We start from the raw sequence: 16,879 nt of genomic DNA, 5'->3' as shown, positions 1-16,879 counted from the left end.
GCATTTATATAGACCACTTCCATGTCTGATCCAGCAAAGTCTGAGTCTATATCAGCATCTGGCTTCAGCACATGTATTATAATTTGATCTCTGCTGGTCATTAGATCACTGTTGGTCAAGTACCACCCAACCTGGGCAATACCCAGTCTAAAACATCCAGGCATACTCCACCTTCACTGTGCCTGTCTTGGAGCAACCTACTCCAACAGCAGCTTCCTGTCATTACAGAGACATCTATAACCCAGCCACTGTATCAGCAACAGACTGTTCATTGTGTGCTTACCTTCATTCCAAGCTGAATCACTCCCCTGACATGAAAGGACCTCAGTCTTGTTTGTGCTGGGCCTGGAAGGTAGTGGTGGAGCACCTCCCAACCAAAGAAATTGCCTCATATGAAAAAAAAAAAAAAAAAAAGAAAAAAAAAAAAAAAAAAAAAAGAAGAAGAAGAAAACAACTGAAAAAGGGAAAACAATAAAGCCAGACAATTTGGAGTCATAGCAACCATTCAAATACAGCTCAGCCCTATGGAGACCAACTTTCTTATTGAAGACCAAATTTTAAAGACATCCCAAATAAAACAGAAGAATGTTTCCTATTATATCATCACAAATATTTGTTTTGCTTTACACTTCCCCTTTCAAGGTTTTCCTATTGAAAAAAAAAAATCAAACATTTCTTTTCTTCAGCAATACTTTTGAATACTACTAATTTTTCAGAAAAAAAAATCTATGGGGGTTTGGGGGGGGTGTTGTTGTTGGGTTTTGGTTCTTTGTTTTCATTTTGGTTTGGGGTTTTTTGGGTTTTTTTGGTTTTTATTTGTTTGTTTTGGTTTTGGAGGTTTTTTTTTTTTTAAGAATTCTGTTCAATTTTTGAGTAAAAGAAATCCAGTCGTCCACTGCATATCCAACTTCATCTGCCCTCTGATCTCTATTAGGTACTCTCATGCCTAGCATTTGCTAGCATTAAAGAAGAAAGTACATTTTCAAAGTAGAAACAACAGAGACTGAGAAACAAGACTACACTTTTTATTTCTGCATTTATAATTGACATGGATCCAAGCTAAGAGAAAGTCACTTTTGCTCTTCAGGAAACAGCTTCTCCATATGAATACCAGGAGAGAATAACCCTAGTTGTTTTGCAACTACTTAATTAGTTACCATTCATAAATGGCTTTACAACCCCTGCAGAGATGATGCAGCAGAACACTACAGACTCATACCATCTTCAGTAAGTCATTTAAACATATATTCTGTGATCAATATGTAAGTAGTATTAAATGAGACTTGAAACAAAAGGCTGAGTCTTGCTGAATTAGAGCACTACATGAAATATCCAATTATTACACGAACTTTGCAAAAAATTTGCACCACTAAAGCAAATTGGTTCCATTAGATAGAATCCGATACCTTAACACATCTGGCTCAATAGCCTGTGATGCAAGCTTCTCAAACACTCTAGTGAGGGGCAGATGCAGTGGATGGCTCTTATTGCAGAAGGCATCCTGACAGGAAGTTATGACAGTACTCAGCAAACCAGATCCGCACATCACCTGGCGACTCTTCTCTGACTTCACCAGGAACTGAATATGATCGACCACAGCACATTGGATTTCCTGTGAAAGCTGAAATGGACACAGAACTGAAGTCAGTGTGCTGGAACTAAAACAGTACATGGTGACTGATTCCCCCCCCAGCCCCTCCCCACCCCAGTTGTCAAATCTCTGGATGTAAAAACCTGGCCCAGAAAAGAAGAAGCGTCTAAGGCCAGAGGCTCAAGTGCAACTGCATGGCTGTTCTATAAAGCTCTGCACTTGAACAGTATGCATATATCCACCTGAGTAGGTGCTCAGCCATCCACAGTTGAGCCTTCCTGTCACAGCACTATGGTACTGAAGGAAGAGAGCAATCACTGTCATTCAAAAGAAGGGACCACCACCAAAGGCAGGTTATTAGGCATAAGCTTCAGGACCAACACAGTAACTCAGAATATATGTAACATTAAGCACATGCAGAGTCATACTGACAGGTTCTACTCTTCTAAAAGCACTGTTCTTAAACAAAACTGTATCTAGCAATATCATGAAAGAGTTACTTAATTTTAAACACTTCTCTACATGTTTTGCTGAGTTGAAGCTTTACTTTATTGCTTCTTAATGGTCTTAAAGAAGTATCTCAATTCTCATAAGTTATCTTTAGAGCAATTTGTTTCCAATTAGGAATGGAGCCTACCCCATTGACCTAACTAGATTTCACACAAAAACTGTGCATCATATATTTAAACACTAATCTTACAAAGATAAAGTGTTCTCTACCCCCAAGAGCTCTTTGGCTTTCTCATACATTCTTGTAGGAAATATCTATGCAAACTTTTAAAGAAAAGAACAGACTTGAAGATTAGGACATTGGGATATGATTTTATAACATGAATGAGAAGCAACTTCACTAGATTCAGAATAAGCTAGCTCATTAAGAGTAAAGAGGAATTCAGCTCTTTTGCATCCAGACTAAACAAAACCAGTACAGGACAATTTCAAAGCCAACAAGCAATTTGTTTTCAAAGTGCTCAGCAACCAAAAGCCCCAACTGCAACACTTAGACAATAATACTAGCACATCCAATGCAACTTACATGTTGTTTTTGTAAACTCAACTACTATTTTTGATATCTGAAGGGCGAGTTCTTTGAATAACATGTTCTTTTTTCTGAATGACTGTTCATTCCCAGTGACACAAGTTTCACTGTGCATCTCATTACATATAGAACTCATCCACCAAAGTACATTATTCTTCAGAGAGGCACTTATTGCTACAGTGTATCAAAGCTTTGCTTATAACTTTTTGTATCTTTTTATTACTATTTTAGTCCATTTTTGACTGGATGCAGGAAAGTATTTAGATGTATAAAACCATGAGAAAACAGAGAAGGACACAGGTCTTGACTAAGTGAAACAAAATGAATCCAATAAAAGCATAATGGCATACAAAAAAATTGATTGTTTTCATTAGCTTAGCATTTTTGTCAATACCAGTATTGCCTTGTTTTGAATAAAATGTGCTGTTTTCATGGATCTTGGTTCCAGTAAAATGAGATTTTAGTGGTAATATTAATGGTGGCCAGGAAACCAGGCTGTGTGTTTCTATATGCGTGGATTGATTTTCCTAACGCACACTACTTGCACCATGAATCAGGATATTGAAGGTGCAAGTTAGAACGCAGTTGGGCTCACAGCTCTGCCTCAGATTAGAGTCTTAAGGGCGAAATGTCACCTTACAATTTGTCCAATCTGCTTAAGTAGTTCCCAGATTCTTGCTCCTAAGAGCCCACAGTTTCAAAACTTGGTAGCTGAATTTAATTCACTGTTATTCATCTCCAAAATTATTATGCTATGTTCCAGATGAGCAAGAACTTTGAACCTTTGGCAGTGTGGGTTCACTTCAAAGGGATGTGATTTCTTCAGATTTAAGAATGATACAGCAATAATTCTGTCTGCAATTGCAAAAAGCAAACTTACTTTTCAATCTCAAAGCTCCTCTCACTTGAAAAGCTAGCAGCCCTTCATAGAAAATTAGAATTAACTTCTTAACATAAGATAGAGATTTAGTTTTACTAATGAAGAAATCAAGGCATCAAAAGTAGCACTTTCAAAAAGTTCCAAGTGACCCAGGATTTTAAATCATGCCTTCAACAGAAAACTTAGACATCCATCAGTTTAGAACCCATTGTCTATAGAAAGTTTGAGTCACTTCTGAAAATCATCTGTGCATTTTTTTTCCCTTAAGATGTTACCAAAATTAAATAATTCATAAATATATCACAGCTCAAATTCCTGATGCACAGTTCCCAGCTGCAAGCACATTCCCATTCTACCACAATATTTTGCTGATTAAATTCACCCACAGACCTCAACAAGCAAAACTTCCTTTGTTGACAGTATGTATAACTGGGTTTTACAAAGTTACAGAATAACCTGGGTTCATGCGCTCCTTGCAAGTGGACAGGGAAAAAAAGCTCTATGAACTGTGTGAACTGTTTGTACTTTTCCAAAAACATGGAGCTAGATAGGGCCTATTTAAATGCCCCACAAAAATTATATCATATCCATCAGGCTTTTCATATCTCCCTTTGGTATACCATGTGCATAAGAGAAGCTACAGAGCTTTCCTCATATGAATACCAGGGTTACTATTGCCTTCTAAAGAAATTACACTAGTAAGTCTTGACCATTTGAAGCCAGGCAACAAAACCTCTTTGTAATTTTAAGAATCCTTTTGTTAATTCTGGTGGTCTGACAGACCTCTTGGTCACCAGATCACATTAGTTGCAGTATTTCCCGCACGCACACACAGTATTAGCCAAATGCAGTGTCTCCTCATTTTTCTAAGCTACTGTGCAGTGCTGTAATATGATGTTCATCGGACACCTGAGAGGAAGGCAAAGCTGTCTCTGTGTGCCACCTTATAAATGATACGATTGCACAAAAAACAAGACAAAATAGAAAATGATCTTCAGTATAGTTAGCCAAGGATTCTTGGCAGAGTTCCTATCCCTTCAATCCAGGGTACATTACCAATATTTTAGTGCAACTTTAGAGACACTGACTGCTTTTATAGGAGAAAGTGAATAGCAAGAGAAACAGGACAAATAAAAGGGCAGGTTGTGGGGTTGGACAAACAGGAAGAAAATTACTTGGTCTGTATAAACAGTGAAAGCTTCAGAAGTTGGTTGATCAATGAACAAGCAAACTTCTTACTAAAAGCCTAAAAATAACCTTGGAAAAGAACATGCAGACAGGCTGTTCATTTTCTTTAAAAAAAAAAGTTGTGCTGTAATCAGGCTTAGCGAAGAAAAATCCCCCAGGGGACAAGGCTGGAGCAAAGCCTGCAGGAAAGTGCTCAGGGGAAGGAGCTGAACTTCAGCTACCAGCACAGGCTGGAGGACCCACAGCCAAGGTGTCGCTAGCCTCCTTCCTACCAGAGTTCTAGTCCATTCTCCTCTCCCTTCTCTCAAAGCCTTGGCTGCACAACCCAAAGGGAAATGAAGCTCTAGCCAAATACCCAAAGAATTTCCTTGTGCAGAAAATGCAGTGCAGTAATTTAGGAATTCACTGTGATATTAACAGTTACATTAGCAGTGATAACAGTAACATAAGTCTAAAGACAGACAAATCTCAAATGTCACACAGTCTTCTGTGGGCCATGTCTAACTATGTCAGAGACCTTTTCAGTTTGGAAAGAATTTACATTTTTAAGAAGTACATATACTTGGAAAGTGTTATGCTGTTAACATCTACAGTGAGAACAACTAGTTCAGGCTAAATTTAAACCAGGGATAAAGGTGTTTAAAAAGGTGCAAAGTCCTTATCGATGCACAATGTTTTAGTTTTACAACAGTGAAGATGACAGCAGTTCATCATAGGAGAGACATGGATAAGAACAGAAAGAACAAATCCAGCTGTGGAAGCAATAATATTATTTAACATAAGTATAGATGATTTACACAATGAATCATGTGAGGATTTTTTTTATCCATACTCACAAGAAACCTGCCAGGATGATGACACAGAACTCAAACATGCTTTAATTTTCTTCTCAAAAGTCGTTTTCTTTCCCTTTCCTAGCCTTGTCTGATCTAGGAGATCTCCTTATCTGACATCACAAAGGGGAAAGATCTGGCATGACACTCTGGACTCTTAAAAGCCACAGTTCTAAAATGCCAGATAAGGATGATATATGTCTGAGGGGAAACTTCTTTCTTTTTAAGGTAGAAGAAAACCCTGTCAATATCCTGAGCCACATATCTAAAATAGATGTTAACCTGTCTCAGTTTACTGTTTTTGAAACATGTGACAGTGCTATCTTTCATCACTGAATAGGCAGCATATTAATAAAAAAAAAAATCCACCTTGTATTTGGTCAAACTGTTTGCCGTCTGATGGGAACTGGCTTAGTACCAGTCCGAGGCATGAACATGAGCAATATCCTCTACATACAGTTTACTGACTCAAAGACTGTCTCTTGGGGAGGGGGGAGTTAAGGCTTTTAAGCAAATTTTCATCCCCATATGACATTCAAATTATTTTTGATCATACCTAGGAATAGCAGTAATATACAACCACAAATCTATTCTCCTCAGCTTTTAATTGTCATTCTAGACAGTCAGAAGAAATGGCTGAAGTGCAAGACCACCTGTTTTACCGTCTGCTGCTGTTTTTTCTATGCTGACAGGCTCAACATTTCTTCAGCCCATCACTGCTTGGGTCCGACAAAGGTCACTGAGAAGCTGCAAATTTGGCAGGAAATGGATATTATTTCTGAGGATCAGAATCAAAGTACATTAATTTTATTGAGTTCCATTAATGTTTCTGTAAAAGCACTGCTTTCTCATTGCCATTTCTGTGAAAACAAAGGATTGCACATGACTTAGACTGATTCTGAAGTTTTTTCCAGATTAGTCCTGAACACCTTGGCCTAAAAGATCTGTCACAGCACTAAAACAAGCAGAAAGAGGTGAGTTACTGTCTGTGCTTCACCATTGCTCCTGAAAAATGTATGATTTGACCCACACTCAGAGCAAGAAGGCCCTTCAGATTTTTGAATGAAAGTCTGCAGTAAAAGAGTTCCACCCACAAAGAAATTATTTCATCTCTTATATAGCTGTCAAACACTGTTGCACTAAAAGAAAGAATAATACCCTGTTTGGGACAGAATAGATCTATTCAAAGAGAAGTTCCCTCAGTTATTATCCTTCTACCAAGTAGCTCCCCTTCACTAGCCATTGAGGTCCACCTTTTGCAACAGATCTTGCCCGACTCCCATGTTCCAAGTAGCATCTCATTGCACAAGGGTTCATGTCATGGTATATGTTATGATTAAAGGTACTAAAGTCCAGCCTTTTGTGTCACTACCTGGCAGCATCAGTGAGCTGCCCAAGCTATGGGACACGAGGTTCCACTCATTCTCTCACCCACTTTTACATAGAATTAGCCAGAAGAATCCTATTTTTCCTCTATCCTTTTTGTGGGTCATTTGATGAAAAATTCTTCAGGACATGTTTTAACTTCTAGCTAGAGTCTGACTATGTAGGACCCCACACAACTGCGGTCCCATTTTACCTGAGGCAATCCTATTCACAACAGCAAACACTATCATTAATAATTTCTTGTTGACTAAGAAAAAATGAGTGAAAAGGGAAGAAAAGATGGACACACTTAAATACATAACTGAAATTGCTGGAATTTGTGCTCTAGTCCTTCATATTTTTAAGAACACTGCCATCTACTGAGGGTCTGAGAGACTTTCTCTCTCATAGAGCTCAGCCCTAGAGCCAGCTCTGATAAATTTCTTGATGACACTCTCTCTCATCCAATTAACTGTTCTACTTGTTTTTCAGAAATTAATTACTGTAGTTAAAATTTCACTAGCTGATGGCTTGGTTCCACTACACAGAGTTGGGATGTGCCAGCAGTTAGTTGCACTCCCACCTTCCATAGCTCTGAATGAACAATCTGGTTTTATTTCAATCCCTCCGTATGTACTTTAACTGTATTCAAGTATTTTAGACCAGATAGCAGGTACAATATAGGCAATATGCTTGTTCAGATTGGGCGTGTGCATAGAAGGTTTGACAAAGCAAAGCAGATTCTAAGTTTCATTGAAAGTTTATGGACTGTTAGGCCTAAAAAGCCAGACTGTTCTGGTTGCTAGGTCCGTTAGCAATATTTTAAACAATTTTCAAGGGACCTCTACACTTGTGCCTTTGCAGTAAGTATTCTGGGACCAAGACCCATGCACTGCATCAGATAGGTATAGAAACACTTAGTCAAACTGATAGCCAAGAGCCTTTATTGTTCTTATATCTGTTGACTCAGTGAAATTTGCACTGTTCCTCTTGCCAGTGTTCTAGGTAAATTTCAGTACTTCCACATCTGCAAAGAGTAAGCAATTCTTGGAAATGAAGCTACAGAAAAGTAGCAGACATTGTTTAGACGGCACTTTGATACATTCAGACTCACCTGAGAGTGTCCCTTTTTGTACAGCTTTGGCAGCAACCTCACCATAACACAGACAGCACCTGGATTTACAATGGCGCAGTCGCCCATTTCCCACCTGCAGGACAAAGACGCATAAGACTTACTGTCATAATTATCATTAAGATCAGCAAAGAGGGTCCAACAATATTCCAGCAGAGTACAGCATTAAATCCTCTTAGCAGTAATAAGCTCAGCCTTTGGAACTAAGCAAACAATACAGATGACCTGGAACAGCTGGTAGCCTCCTTTGAGTAACAAAGACAGGACATAACCTGCTCATGAGCTCACAACTCAGGCACCTGCACATTCAAAGATGTGCAGCAGCCTCTTTAAACTACCTTTGCCTTTGAAGGTACTTGCAGTACAGAGAGAACAGACAACCAGAGGGACCTCTCTGATGAATCAGCCCAGAACTAGTGTTACATTTTCTATTTTCAAGCAGTAACTTTGGTCCTATTATAACTGGCATACTTTAAAACCATAATAGCAATATTAAAGATGAGACAATCTTGATGAAATCATTATGCCACCCTTCCCTTCCAACACCAGAATCTACTTAAACTAGTAAAAAAAAAAGTTAAATGTGTGTGCTTCCCCACCAGTTTTCATTTTTGCCATGTATCACCTTTGTACATTCAGGCACAGAAATGAACTGTGGCATCAGAGTTACCACAGAGAAGACCTGCTTATGCCATGATGCAGGCTAGAGGTCAGATATATCTCAAAGATGAAGACACAGCATAGCAGTAACTCTAGTTTAGGCACTGCAGGCTTGTCATGCTCAGAGTATCATCAGCATTTCTGGGTGCACCTCTGAACCAGAGTTGTGATGTGCACTGCCAGAAACATCTGTCCCAAATAGATCTCATGAGAAAAGAAAAGGCAACATCTAACAGCCATAATTAGACTGAAAAAAAAAAAAAAAAAAAAAAAAAAAAGCACAATATGCTTTATGGACTGTATAAAACAAAGGGTACAAGTAAAAGAGTGAGCATTAAAAAAGCCTTTACAAGGGACCTAAAGGAGGGTAAAAAGGCTGTAGTAACATGTTAGCCACTTCCAAAAAGACTCATTTGATACATCAGAGCAGCCAGTAATGTGTAGCACACTGCCACACAGTGACAAATAATTCTTACTGCACCCTCAAGAAAGACTCAAAGAAATTGTTCATTTGCAATATTTTCTGTGTAATGATTCAAAATCAGATGTGGTATAAATACTTACTGCAGCAGTGCCCCCAGTTTCGACACACACACCTGTACTTGACATGAATGTGGGCGAGTTTTTCAATGTCGAACAAGAAAAAAGTACATACTAAAAATATGCTTTCTTCTCATCTCCCCCCAAAAACCTTAACCACCTTAAAAGAGAAAAATCCAGGCCCACTAGAATCAATAGGATTGAAATTTCAGTCTGTTTTCCTGCTGTGGCTGTGCTCCCCAGAGCAAGTTCATTTTTAGCCTAAGCCACTATTTTCAAGGACTGACTTCCCAAACTTTCAATTCAGTTCAAATTCCCATCTCTGGCACTATAAAAATACATTGTCAGGCAGCGTGTCTGGTTCTCTTAACCACGCAGCAGTCTTCCTAAAGACTTAGACACTGAAGAAATATGGTTACTTCCGAATCTCAAAATTTTGCTTTCATACAGAGAATTTTTTTTATAACCCATATGATATGTAGTGAAGGTAAAATGTGAGCTAACGAAATGTGAATATCAGAAGGCAATAATAGAAAGTGATCCTTTAAAAAGTAAATAAAATCATGAAATAGTTAAGACATTGGCATAACTATAAGGAGATATTGTCTTATTTTTGAGCACTGCTTGGCAGGTTTAGCAGTCTTCAGGGCTGTTAACAAGGAAGGACAAAGAAGAAAAATCCAGAGTCCCTGACCAGCAATGAACTACACCTCAACTTCCCTGCCAGCACTGCATACTTGCTCCCCTCTAAGAATATTATATAAGCCTTGTCTCCAGCCTTCTCTGCGGTTTTCCAAGAGGGCCTCATTTTCTGGCTTGTCTTAGTACAAAAGCTGGTACCAACTCCTCACTCCTGCAAATATCCCATCTCTTGCACTCCTGCCTCAGGGCTATCCAGTCAACCCCATGATTCCACTCCATCTACCTTACCAGTATCATGGTGTGAATCCCAAATCTACTCTGCACTGGCTGCTACTTAAACAATAGATAAATAAGAGGGTTTGGGGACAAAATAAGATGCTGCAAAGAACCTGAAAAGCCAATAGCGCAGTGAGTCTGTGGTAACAGCAGCTGCAGCAGCCATTCTGCTAGGGTGGACATGAAGAGGGGCTTCACTCCCAAAGACAGATCAGCCTCAGTTAACACAGTTTGCAGTAAGGTATCTCTAACCACCAGGAGCAAAAGGAAAAACAGAGACCTCATCTGTCACCGAAAGTATTTCAAACATTAATGCAGGAGCAGGAACACAGAGGGCTGTTTTTCAGATGGGAATGAAAGGGTCAATTGCCCTGTGGCCCAGCAGCTTGCAGCATCATTGACCACAGGGCAGTGTAAGGGGCTAGAATATTCTCCAGTTAAAATGATGATTTTCCTCTCAGTCACAGGCTCCCATAGGATGACCTCCTTTCCCCCTCTTCAGGGATGTTAAATACATCTTGCAGGATGGGGCATCACATGCCACCTATGCTGACTGCACTCAGGTTCCTCCTTTCAAGCTGCATAGCCCCAGGCTGAAGCCTTCTGCAGGAGGAAGTGTGAGCATGGAGTACAGCTAAGAGGAGGATGCATCAGGGGAACCACAGGCTTGCAGGAACTCTTGGAACTTGATTTCTTATTTTTATTTTCAGAAAATTTACTGCTGGAAAGGGATACAGGCAGTGTGGCCTGAAGATTGACAGCTTGCCAGAATGTGTTCCTCTGCTGTGTTTGCATACACTTGTCCTGGACAGTCTCCAGCCACCTCTAGCTAATCTGACTTCCTTTTGTGCCTTCACATCCCAGAACCAAAGCCCAACTGTTCCAAACCAGACACTGTGAACTGAATGGATCCCAACTGATATGATTAATTTCCCCACAAGTTGTATTCATTCAGTTACTACAAAGGAGCAAAGAAATCTACTGCAGGTTTTTCTGGTTCCTTCAAACCAGTACAAATATGACCAGAAATACTTACTCAGCCTGCCTCAGTACTCAGGGAATGAAAGTTCTGCTGACTTCAGTGACTGCTAGCTACAAGTGGCAGACCTAATGACTTGGTCTTTAAACCTGGAAGATGACTGTGGAATAACCTACAATAAGGGCTGAAGGAATCTCACAGTTATAAACTTAGCCTTTTTAAGCATAACTCCAACCAGAAACATTTTTGAGAAAAGGACTGAGAGATTCAAGATCAAGCTACAGACACATGAAGGTGCAGAAGATCTCACAAGTTATGAAATGCAAGTTATTCATAATTGATTCACAGCTGACAGCTACGTTGATTTCTGGTGTAGTCTTTTCTTCCTGCAAAGGATATATATTTTGATATAATCCTTCATTATACGAGGCAGGCAGCATTATTATTGCTTTTCCAATTTTCTCTCTTTCAGCTGTATGAGTAAATGAGTGAGAGTGTGTGTGTCTGTACACCTGTCTGGACACACATGCATGGAAGAGCATTTAAAATAACTTAAAATAGTTTTTATTTTTAAGGTACCAGGTGACTGGAAACAGCTTTCCACATAATTGAGAAAATCAAAATTGATCGGGGCAGATTCAAGCAGAGACTAAAGACAAGCTTCAAGTCCCAGCAACCTTTTCCTTGGAGCCCATTCCTACTCCCACATTGCATGTGTCAGAACCATCAGCACAAACTGTAACTCTTGGAGTCGTGTGTCCCTCTGCTCCACTGAACACATGCCCCAATATGTAGCACCATTTACCTTCAAAAAGAGGTGATTTCTGCTGTCTGGAGGCCTGGGTGTTGGGACTGTGACACTGATTTGTTTGTTCTAGGCAGGTTATGTCACACCTTACCTCAGTTTACTACCATATAAAATGGAGATACCAGTCTTACTGTTCTATTTCCTGTAGTAAATAAAGACTTACTTCTCTTCAGGGTTTCCCCATTGCCTGTAGGCAGAGGCACGTAATTTGTTGCCTGGTCTTTTGAAAACAGCAGGATGCTCTTCTTGAGCTTGGGGTCCCTCCTGATCATCTCTTGATGCCTCTTCCTCTCCCATCTCTGGCTTTCTCTCCTTGAAGTAGCTCTTCAGATGGAGGGTTCCTTTGACCATGTGATCAAGAAAATTCAGAATCCATATGCAGTTCTTTAGCCACATTGGGAAAGGTTCTGAAGAACAGAAAGCTGCATCCAAGAATTCTGCAAAGGTCCTTGTCTTCTCAAGGGTCACAGGGATTTGCCATTCCCCTTGTGTCCAGAAGCATCCAAGTGACCCGAGATCCTCTGCCATCTTTTCAAAGAGACCATTCCTCTGGAAGAAGTAGCTGTTGGCAGGGTCCAGGTGCAGGGCTGCTGATATCCCCTGAAGTGTGTAGAAAACAAGCTCCAATATGCAATTCTGCCCAACTGCTGTCCACAGCCCAGATGGAGGGTCCTGCAATGCACCTTCCATATCTGAGAGAAGGGACAAGAGTCCATTGAATCCACTGCAGGTTCTGAAAGCTGAATGGCTCTTGCGACTCTCCAGTATCCTTAGGAGTGACTACAAACATCGGGAAGAAAGGAGCCAAAAGAAGCACTTAAACCAAGGGACAAAGAAGCTTCAGAATATTTTAAAATGCCAAGTTTGTACCAAAATTCTTTCACCAAAATTTCACTCTTTGACCAAAAAAAAAAAAAAAAAAGTTGGTCAAAGTAAAGGTCACCACTGCACAACTTTTCTCCTCCTCCCTTCCCCCATATACCCAATGAGTCAAACAACCAAGATTTGAATGCACCCTCTGGAGCAACCCATGCAGTCAGCCTGACAGGTAGAGAATAGAGCTCACAGGAATAAGCGAAGAAATCAAATTTCCTGCATTACACATCCTAGTCAGTCTGGCCAGAGGTAGTTTCAGACCTTTGGCTGTTCTTTCACCAGTCTCCTCAGACTCTCTCAAGAAATCTGCCTTTGCCTTAAATAAATAAAAGCAGAGATTCAATTGTAAATAACCTCATTTAGTAACTGAGAAGGCAGCACAGCTCTCTATAGGCAAGTCTTCCTACAGCCCTGAATACACATGAGAAGCCACACAGGACTTTTGCTCATATGACTGAGCAGACCCTTTCCAAAAAGGCAGTGACACAGGATGGCCAAAAGAACACTGCAAGCAGCAGGCTCTCCTCATTAATAAAGGCAGTAATAATTCCGTTTCTCAGCAGAGGCATTTTTAAAGTTTGCACAACACTTCGGAGGAAAAAAACCATAAAGAGTCAGATCCCAAGATAATTAAGTGATTAGATTTTCTCTAATTTCAATGGGCTTAAAGCAGGTTGTAAGTGAATGCCATTTGACAATGTTACCATGCGTGAAAACCAACCTATACCACTTGTAAATTTTGAATGCTATGAGCTTGCCATTTTAAAACAAATCTAGAAAAGTTATTAAGAGTTGTAGTGGTGGAAGTAACATTACTGAGAAAGAAGAGATTGTAAGGAAACAGTCTACTGTATTTGAATGTAATCCATCCCAGGTTTTTGGTATGTTGCACAATTCATTTTGTAAATATGATGCTCTTTCAGGCACCAGGGACCTTTCAAATTTGAGGCTGTACCTTTTCACATTGGAAGGGGCTAATTTTACATACAAAGTTTCCCAACAGATATCCAATGAAAGAGGTTCACTTCACAACCTGCTGAAGAGGAACAGTTTCTAACATAAATATATCTCCCTGTAACAGGATCTAGGACTGTGAGAAATGGTTGCCAGAACTGGAGGGGGAGGGAGAACTCTATTACTGTCATTCAATTTTGTATGATAATGTATCAAACCAGGCAGAGACTTCTGAACAGGGAGTGAATTTAATAACTCAGAGTTGAAGTTATCAGGATGGCTTTAACACATTTCAGAGAAGGTCAACAGTAACTACATTTCCTCCAGCTCTAACTCAGTTAGAATTTAATCACCTATGAGTTAGTATTCCTCTGTCTTGAATCTATAAAACTGATGTCTGCTGGAAACCCCCTAACCCAGTTAATGTTAACAGAATTTATTTCACATTCCATTATTTGTTATTCGTCATAATTGTCCACGTGCCACGATGGAATACGGCAGTGCTAATTGCATTTGGGCTTAGGCTTTAACAGCTAAATATATATTAGCAAATCAATCTGAATTTTTGTGTAACACAATCACGGTCCCAATGGGTGTAGATAATAAATTCATTTGCTTGCATTATGCTTTAATACAGTTATCATTTGTCAAAATTAGACACTGCAGCTGCATTTATTTTCATATTAGATTGGACACTGTACTCAACTTTTCCACAAATATTGTTAGAGTTTACTGTTTCATATCAAAGCTATAAACTTTGTCACGTTTTTGTTTTCCTAAAGTAACATGGTTCTTTTATCACAGAAGCAGCTGCTATATTGTGCTGAAAGGTGAATTCAGTTCACACTTGGTAGAGAAGGTAGAATGAAACTGCTTACAACACTGCTGCTTTTCAATTTGATGCCTATGATCTAAACCAAAACAAAGCACACTGATTCTTTCCCCTGCTTCATTGCTTATGGATCAGACCCTCTATAAACACAATAGAGGGTATGAATAGTTCTAGTTCCTTCCTCCAAACTTTCATAAGATTCCTTCTTTCCATCATCTCACATCTCTTTCCATGACACTAGTGTATGTGAGAGGTGACAAAATTAAGGACAGCAAAGTTTCAACCTCAGAAAATTATCAGAATCAAGCTGTTTATCTCATGCCTACCCTGCCCCTTCCAATCTTACTCCTTTACCTCTTCTCATATCCTCCCTCCACATCTCCTCCACTTTCATTCACATTTGTCTCTCCTTTCTCTGTCACGTTACATAGAACTGCTCATACAACTGTGACCTTTGCCATTTCCATTTCTCCATTCTGCATTACTATTTAAGTCTTCAAATTACTTCACAATCTGATACTGGGTGAAGGTGTTGACCACAGACACATCACTAAAAATCAAAGTGCCCAATTTATCAGAATCAAAAACTGGCCCATGGCTCTTTTTTCTTCTGCACTTACCTTCTTGGAAAAATACAGTGCTAGGGGTGAGATTAAGAGCAATTTGCCACAAACCAAGCAGTTTCCAAGAAAACAACAACCAAGTGGGAAGCCACATTAATTACCTTCAGCAGATCAAGTTTCAGATGTAGTTCCCCTTGAGTAGAAGAACAGAGGGCCCCAATGATAATGCTCATATATTCTTCATAATTGATGACTGATAGCTGCTCCAAGATGCTGAGAGTAGCACTCCTGTAGCACTCATCATCCAAAAATATCTTGATATATGGCACCATTCCATAGTCCTTCAGAACAACTGGGGACAAATACGGTATCATTTGTTACTTAAACTATGCTTTACTTGTAGTTTTCACAGGCAGATTTTCAGTGTTGGTATGAAGTGCCGCGTTTCTACAAATATAGCAGGAGAGGCAAGAAGAGCTGTTTAAGCTACAGACAACACAAACTGAGTGGCACAAGAACAAGTAGGGATAAAATGACTGGATGACGATGGTTTCTAATCACAGAATCATAGAATGGTTTGGGTTGGAAGGGACCTTAAAGATCATCTAGTTCCAACCCCCCTGCCATGGGCAGGGACACCTTCCGCTAAACCAGGTTGCTCAAAGCCCCATCCAACCTGGCCTTGAACACTTCCAGGGATGGGGCATCTGCAACTTCTCTGGGCAACCTGTTCCAGTGCCTCACCACCCTCACAGTGAAGAATTTCTTCCTTACCTCTAATCTAAATCTACCCTCTTTCAGTTCAAAGCCATCACCCCTTGTCTTATCACTACATGCCCTTGTAAAAAATACCTCTCCAGCTTTCCTGTAGGCCCCCTTTAGATAGTGGAAAGCCATTATAAGGTCTCCCCAAAGCCTTCTCTTCTCCGGGCTGAAGAACCCCAACTCTCTCAGCCTGTCTTCATAGGAAAGGTGCTCCAGCCCCTTGATCATCTTCATGGCCCTCTTCTGGACTTGCTCCAACAGGTCCACGCCCTTCTTATGTTGGGGGCCCCAGAGCTGAACACAGTACTCCAGGTGGGGTCTCACAAGAGTGGAGTAGAGGGGGAGAATCACATCCCTCAACCTGCTGGTCACACTTCTTTTGATGCAGCCCAGGATACGATTGGCTTTCTGGGCTGCAAATGCACATTGCCAGGTCATGTTGAGCTTCTCATCAACCAACACCCCCAAGTCCTTCTCCTCTGGGCTGCTCTCAACCCATTCTCTGCCCAGGCTGTATGTGCACTTGGGATTGCCCTGACCCATGTGCAGGACCTTGCACTTGGCCTTGTTGAACTTCATGAGGTTTGCACAGGCCCATCTCTCAAGCCTGCTTTCCAATACAACAATGAATGAAAAGACACCTTATTAGTTTTCAGCTTAAACATCTCTTCAGTTTATGAAGGGGACTGTTTGATAGTTTGTGACAATATATTTGTGCTGTGTAAGATGCTGCAAACATGGATTCCAGTATTCAGAAGAGTTAACTTCTATATTACTATGTTCCACAAGATTCCCCACACATACACCTTTTAGGTACACCAATACTAAATGTATGAGTGTGTTTTGGGTTTGTGTGGTGGGGTTTTGGTAGCAGGGGAAGGGCTACAGGGGTGGCTCCTGTGAGAAGCTGCTAGAAGCTTCCCGGGCTTCAAGTCGGACCTGCCTCTGGCCAAGGC

At 40.3% G+C, this 16,879-nt stretch overlaps 1 protein-coding gene across 1 annotated transcript in view; it reads right to left on the bottom strand.

The window, feature by feature from the left end:
- Positions 1-16,879, bottom strand: part of WDFY4 (WDFY family member 4) — a 149,186-nt gene that overhangs the window by 110,536 nt on the left and 21,771 nt on the right. The window contains exons 11-15 of the mRNA XM_069796554.1: positions 15,320-15,510; positions 12,097-12,713; positions 8,011-8,104; positions 1,407-1,621; positions 284-387 (exon numbers count right to left, since the gene is read on the bottom strand). Of these exons, the coding sequence (XP_069652655.1) occupies positions 284-387; positions 1,407-1,621; positions 8,011-8,104; positions 12,097-12,713; positions 15,320-15,510 (1,221 nt within the window). The remainder of the gene's footprint in view (positions 1-283; positions 388-1,406; positions 1,622-8,010; positions 8,105-12,096; positions 12,714-15,319; positions 15,511-16,879) is intronic.

Source organism: Haliaeetus albicilla, chromosome 11 (assembly GCF_947461875.1).
Source record: "Haliaeetus albicilla chromosome 11, bHalAlb1.1, whole genome shotgun sequence".
NCBI lineage: Eukaryota > Metazoa > Chordata > Aves > Accipitriformes > Accipitridae > Haliaeetus > Haliaeetus albicilla.
This window is presented reverse-complemented; position numbering and strand designations above follow the sequence as displayed.